The sequence below is a fragment of the Seriola dumerili genome, unplaced genomic scaffold, assembly GCF_002260705.1.
Source record: "Seriola dumerili isolate Sdu_G_001 unplaced genomic scaffold, Sdu_1.0 BDQW01005112.1, whole genome shotgun sequence".
Lineage (NCBI taxonomy): Eukaryota > Metazoa > Chordata > Actinopteri > Carangiformes > Carangidae > Seriola > Seriola dumerili.
In genome coordinates this window covers 68,884-75,826 of record NW_019179367.1, presented here as the reverse complement: position 1 = coordinate 75,826, position 6,943 = coordinate 68,884, and the positions used below count along the sequence as shown (strand labels likewise).

The 6,943-nt window shown below is 43.9% G+C and overlaps 1 protein-coding gene across 1 annotated transcript in view; it reads left to right on the top strand.

The window, feature by feature from the left end:
- LOC111239854 (prohibitin-2-like) overlaps positions 1–6,943 on the top strand; it is a 13,512-nt gene continuing 6,569 nt past the window's right edge. The window contains exons 1-7 of the mRNA XM_022769771.1: positions 1–72; positions 1,042–1,171; positions 2,148–2,232; positions 2,659–2,738; positions 3,929–4,113; positions 5,052–5,181; positions 6,064–6,167. Coding sequence (XP_022625492.1) covers positions 52–72; positions 1,042–1,171; positions 2,148–2,232; positions 2,659–2,738; positions 3,929–4,113; positions 5,052–5,181; positions 6,064–6,167 — 735 coding nt within the window. The 5' untranslated portion in view covers positions 1–51. The remainder of the gene's footprint in view (positions 73–1,041; positions 1,172–2,147; positions 2,233–2,658; positions 2,739–3,928; positions 4,114–5,051; positions 5,182–6,063; positions 6,168–6,943) is intronic.

The following is a 6,943-nucleotide window of genomic DNA, read 5'->3' as shown; positions in this document are numbered from 1 at the left end:
CCTTGGCCCTCCTCTTCACTTGGTTGTCTAACAGGCGGAGAGAGGACGAGCATGGCTAATAAAGATCCCGGGGTAAGTGAGTTTAATGCTTTTAAAGTTAATGTAGGTCACTTTTTTGCCTTCAGCTCAGGTGAATTGTTAATTTGTTTCCCGCTCTTTGAACCCCGGCTCGTGACATAGAGCATTTTTAAAATCCACGTGAGTCAGGCTGAATCTGCTCTAAGCTAGCTCACATCAGTTAACTGACGTTAGCTAAGTTACATTTAATTAGCCTGTAGGTAAAGATAAGGACAGATGCTAACGGCGGAGGGTTCGGTTAATCTAATTAATGTTGCTCAGTAGGAATATTTAAGTTAGTCTAGAAGTTACGTTCAGCTTCGTAAGCACAGATCCCAGGTTTCGTTTAAAAATCTTTCAACTTAATCTTTACCACTTGGCAGCACGTGTTTTCACCTTATATAAATAATAATTTTAAACCTTTTAGACGTTTGAAGGTTCTTATCTTCAATTCGGCGTACACACAGCACACCCAGCAGCTTAGATTGTTATGAAAACAACAGTTATGCTAATAGTTGCGTCTAGATCTACCAATGTTACTCATGCAGTTTACACGGCGGTTAACATCCGGGAACTACAAGCAAACAAATACAAAATTGTAATCTTCTATCTAACTACTACCGCTACGTGGATTTACTGTAAACCGAATTTAAGATTAAATTTCATAAAGTGAAAACATAAAATCAATTAAGTCCAACCAAGTGATTTAATTTGTTGATGTGCCAGCAAACTTTAAAACTATTCATTTTGTAATGGAGTTTGGCCTGCACACATGTGGAATGTTTTTGTGGCTAGATAACGTCCTTGCTAAATTGTTGGGAGGTGTAAACCTTCAACATGGTTACCATCCAGTGTGAAGGTCAGTCAGTGTCGTGTCTGTGTAAAACATTTCAACCACTGAGGCTCAGTTTGAAGCAGAACCATGTTGATTTAAATCCCGAAATCCAGCACTGTCTCTTATCATAATCTGTGTTTGTGTTCCAGGGTTTTCTGCAGCAGCTGCGGCAGATAGCAGGCAGGATGTCATCAGGACCTCGGGGTGCAGGACTCGGTGTCAAACTGCTGATTGGTGCCGGAGCTCTGGCTTATGGAGTGAAGGAAGCCACGTACACAGGTACTGTCGTCTGCCGTGCGGTTTTCCATGTAGACGTCTGTCACACAGATCCAGAGAAGCACTTTACTGTGACATGAAACAGAAAATAAAATGAAAACAATTCTCAGACTTGACGAGCTTCAGCTACAGAATGATCAGGGTTTAATTGATTCGCCTGACTTTCAGTTTATCACAAAAGATTACTAATTTGTTTAATATTTGAAGAGAAGTAAAATCAACCCAGACATTAAATATAAGTCTTCACATGTTAATGAACTGTGCAAAAGTTTGGACGCCCTTTGAAGTCAACAACATGTGATATACCCAGTGCGGCATGTTTTTGCATACATACAATTCTGCATACAACTACAACAAAACTGAGTAATTCATTTTCTATGGATCATCTAAACACTGACGAAATAGTTTCATGTCATTGGAGCCATAGAATCTGAACTAGCATCAGGAAGTCTGGTGATTAAAGCAGTTTGAAGCGCAGCTCTGGACCCAGCATCAGAAAGTAGTAGTTGTTAGTAAAAGGAGACAGTAACAGGTAATTTTATTAATGGGGAAATAAAAAGGTGCAATACTTTTCTGAATTTTAGCCACTTGTAGAATAAATTATATATTTTTTTGTCTGAGTTTTGACAGGAACTTTAAAAAAGTAAGAAGAAAAAGGTGCATGTGAACTTTTCATCGGGTAGTTGCTCCTTCAAAATGATTTTCTGTTACATCATCAGGAGACGTTTACAGAGGGTCCACAACAGTTTCTGTTTTCAGACCAATTATTGATATTTTTTTCCTCTTTCCCTAAAAGCACGAATGAGGGGCAGAGATGAATCCAGAGATTAGATGATAGACACTTGTTTAGTTGGTGTTTATAAATCCTCTGAAACTGTAACTTCATGAGTCGGAGGAAACTTCTGCTCTGGTGAGTTTGAATGAGTCTGAGTCGTGGCGTCAGTGCTGAGGTGAAGGACGGTCTGTCTCCTCTCTGCAGTTGAAGGAGGACAGAGAGCGATCATCTTCAACAGGATCGGAGGGATGCAGATGGACACGGTGCTCGCAGAGGGACTCCACTTCAGGTAGGAGGCCCCCCCCAATCCATACTGTTACCACGGCAACACCACCTTTCATCAGCAGTGCTAGCTTTCACACACTTGGTAATTCTGATGAATAATTGTTAATTTGTCAGTAAATTACAGTTTTATCACTGTCACACGGGAACACGTACAGGATCGGGTTTGGACCAGGATCACTGGGACCAGTCCTGGTCCTGAGCTCGTGTTCTGTCATATAAAGGAGGGAAATATGTCATGTCATGTTTTGTACCTTTGTTTGAGAGCGGGCAGGAGAAATAGAGGGCGAGCATGACTTCATATGAAAAGCTCAGGCGGCAGGAAACAAACTCTGTAAAGCTACTCATTCATGCAGCTGCAGGAAACCGAAACCTTCCTCCTCCTCCTCCTCCTCCTCCTCCTCCTCCACTGATTCTGTGTCGTTGTCTTCAGGATACCCTGGTTCCAGTATCCCATCATCTACGACATCCGAGCCCGACCCAGAAAGATCTCCTCGCTCACCGGGAGCAAAGGTGAGGCGCAGACGGACGCAGGAACCTGGAGCCGTTCACACAAAACACCTTCAGATTTTCCTTAAAGTCTAAGTTAAGGTTTCTTTAAAAACACAAAACGCCTTTGAGACCAAACTAAGGAGAAAACTAAAGACACCTCTGACTCTGTCTTCACTGTGACATGGAGAGTTAAAGAGTTAAAGCTCAGTACCTGTTCCTCTTCCTGGAGTGGCTTCACTTCTGATTACAGTTTAACTGTGTGATTCATACGGATTATTTTCCTCTTGAAATGCCTGGTTCAACAGAACAATCCCTTTTTACATGAGCTTGTTCTGCCTGTGAAGGCACCTGTGGACCAGCTGACACTAAAACATCCAGCTGTTTAATTAATGGCTCTGCTCTGATCTTTATCTGTTTAACATGTTAATGCACATGTCTGAGTTTATTGTAGTAAATACTAATAAATACTATTTACTTTGTTAATGTTCAGAATTTGAGTTAGTTTTCTAAACGTCTGGGACCAGCTGCACAAACTTATTCATGAATTTCTCCTAGTGGATAAATAAAGTATCTATCTATCTAATGGCAGCAAATCGACGGTCTCCATGGAAACAGTAGAATGTTACTGCTGTAAAATCTCTCACTGCTGCAAATGCCTGAACTTTTTCCTCTTACTAAAGAAAAACATTTCAGAGATTCTGTGCGACTCCCTCAATCAACTCCCGCTTAACATCCATTAATACAATATTAAAAATGACTGTAACCAACTAGTATTTCTCTTTTTCTACTTTTAGTATTCTAAAATATAGAAATAGACACATGAACAGGCGTGACGCCCGCTGGGGGGGTTCAGGTTGGGTGATGGGGTGTGCTTCCTCCCAGGGGCCTGGGAGTGGCCGAGGGAGGGAAACCCCCCCCACTCTGCAACAAGTCAAACTATCACTAAAGATTAAGGTTTGTCGTTTGGTTTTTTGGTGCCTCGTCACCTTGGCGTCTTTGTTCACGGACGGTAAAAACACTTGACGAGCGCGTCAGTGATCAGTCGGTTGATCGATTAGTCGATCGACTGAAAAACATGAATAACGAACATCAGGAGATGTAAATACTGTCCTTATATTTTGGATGACTTTAATGCAGAGTGAATATTCAGAATGAACCGGGCGTCTGACCTACAGCCTGACTCCTCCCTTCCTCTCTGGCTCCGCCCTCAGACCTTCAGATGGTGAACCTCACGCTGCGAGTTCTGTCCCGGCCGCTGGCGTCCAACCTGCCCGTCCTCTACCAGCAACTGGGACAGGACTACGACGAGCGCGTGCTGCCCTCCATCGTCAACGAGGTGCTGAAGAGCGTGGTGGCCAAATTCAACGCCTCACAGCTCATCACACAGAGAGCGCAGGTACACACACACACACACACACACACACACACGTAAGTCTTTACAGAAAAGAAAATGTTTGTTCTTCTTCGCTGATGTGAGATTCTAGAGAAGCTGAAACCTTTTGTCCTTTAGTTGATGGACAGATAATTAATCAGCTGTTTAGATAATGTACATAACGAACCAAAGCTCGAGCGGCTCTTCTCTACTGTGAATGTTTTCAGATTGTAAATGAAACATCTTTTGGTTTTCACTGTCTTCTGCCGTTTTATGAAGCAAACGTTCACGTCGTCAGATGAATCAGAAAAAAGATGCAGAGGAGGCAGCAGTGGGTTTCTTCAGCCCTGAGTCGTGTCTGCAGGTTTCCTCTCTTCAGTAATGAATCAAACAACATCTCTGCAAACAGTGTGATCGGTCCGTCACCTGAGAGTCAGAGGAGTCGCTCAGCTCCGTTCAGCAGAACATGTTTGTCGTTAGGAAGAATTCAACAGTTACAGGACGTTTTACTTTGAAAATTCAGCGAAGAGAGAAACATGAAAAAGAAAAATCTGATTTGGAAGAAAAAGCTCTAAAAAATCTTTCTAAGAACTTTAGCAAACCACAAATTATGAGCCATGTTTTTCTGTTTTTTGTTGTTGGGTGATTGTTACCATGGTAACACTGGTCTTGTTACCTGAGTTAGCCTGGGAATAAGGTCTCGGGGTTAGTGGGTCTTTAATAAGGTGAAACAGTCCGGCACCACAGACCAGTCTGACGTGTCTCTGTGAAGCTGGTCCCAGAAGTCACTTCCTGTTTGAGTTTTTCCTGACGTTGACTAGAGCGTCGATCACGTCCGACCCGTGACCAGCTGTGGTTAGATATGGGATTATTCACTGAGGGTGTTAGCGTGTCACTGAAAAGCTCTGCAGACCTGTGTGATCACCATAGTTACCGATGTACTGATGCCCCCCCCCCTCCAGGTGTCCATGCTGATCCGCAGGGAGCTGTTTGATCGGGCCAAAGACTTCAACATCATCCTGGACGACGTGGCCATCACCGAGCTCAGCTTCAGCCGGGAGTACACGGCCGCCGTGGAGTCCAAGCAAGTCGGTGCGTCCCCACCTAACCCTAACCCCCATCAGCTGTTAGACTCCCCCGGAGCTTTCAGCCATACGTCATGGTCTTCTTCAGGAGGACTGATCATGTACGCTCCCGGATATCACACTGTCTTCAGAGCGTCTTAACTCTGCGAGGGTTTGAGTCGGAGTCGTTCAGTTTTTTCACGTTAGACTGGAGAATCGGCGCTTTCTTCTGTCGCAGTGAGGAACTCTGGGAGTTTTACCGTTTGTCTGGAGCATCGCCGTTTTCTCTCTCTGCGTGTTTATGGATCGATTCTGTTTGTGAGTGACGTACAGAGACGCGACACTCACTTCTACATTCCTGTTTTATTCTGAGGTTAACGTTTGGAGAAGTTGTTGTGAGTTTACTGTGGAGACACAAGGACGAGAGCCAGATGTTCAGAGCTGAGGAGTTTTACCCAGAAGAACGAGCAGTTGTTACGTTGTCATGGTTTCCAGTGTGTTTTCAGGTCTGCTTATCATCCTGAATCTTCACTGAGTGACTTGTATAATTAGCTGAGGTGGAGCTGGTTCTGAATCTGCAGCTCTGAACATGACGAGGTGAAACACAAAGGTTTGGAAGGAGTTGATGTGAAAGTGAAACTGCTTTCAGCTTCTGTCTCATAGTAAAGTGAAAATCTCTGGAGTTTTGATTCGAGGTTGAACTAAAACAGGAACTTGAAGATTAAGATCATTAGTTTTGTTTGTTTTTATTATCTATCGTAAGAACAGATGAATCAGTTAAAAACAGCTGCAGCTCGACACATGACAGAAGAACCGGAGTTTGGTCACATGATGGGGGGGGGGGGCATAACATCTGTCTCTTAAAGTGAATGATAATGACACCTGTGTGTGTGTGTGTGTTCCTCTCCAGCCCAGCAGGAGGCGCAGCGAGCTCAGTTTTATGTGGAGAAGGCCAAACAGGACCAGAGACAGAAGATCATCCAGGCGGAGGGAGAAGCTCAAGCCGCCAAGATGGTGAGTGAATGATGAAGGTTTCACCTCGTCGTCCTCAGTGTGTCACCAGAGTGTGTGTTTATATATGTGTGATATGATAATGATATTATATATATTGTGGTGATTATCTGAGAGCGTGAGAGAAAAGGATGAAATAGAGAGGACTTCAGGTTGAAGTGGGGATCAGTGTCGCCTCACAGCAGGAAGGTTCTGGGTTCCAACCTGGCGACAGGTTACTTACCTGTTCAGGTGCTCCCGGCCTCCTCCCACAGCCCCCTGGTATACAGAGGCTGGACTGCTCCCAGTCTGCGGGGGTTTATATCTGTGTGTTCACCTGTGACCGTGTGAACATACCGGTTTATAATTGATCCAAGTCAGATTAATGAGTAATCAGCAGTAACTCGATCTTGCCAAATAGTGATCCTGCATCAGTGTCTGAAACCTGTTATAACATGTTGGTTTATGATTTCTAAAGTGTTAACAACAGAATTAATAATCTGATGATAAAGCATTTATAAATCCTTTATAAAGCCACTTTCCTACTGTCAAAAGAACCCGCTTAAACCAGGAACGCCGCGGCGAGACGACGCACGGGGATGAAAGAGTGAACGCTGCTTCATAATACGCTTTAAAAACACAATCACAGATCCACACAACAACAACCCGAGGATCAGTTTTACTTCTTCCCAGAGGCTGCCACCTCTGTGCCCCTCCCCCCTTAGGAGCAGACACACACACACACACACACACACACACACACACACACACACACACACACACACACACCTATAAATGCC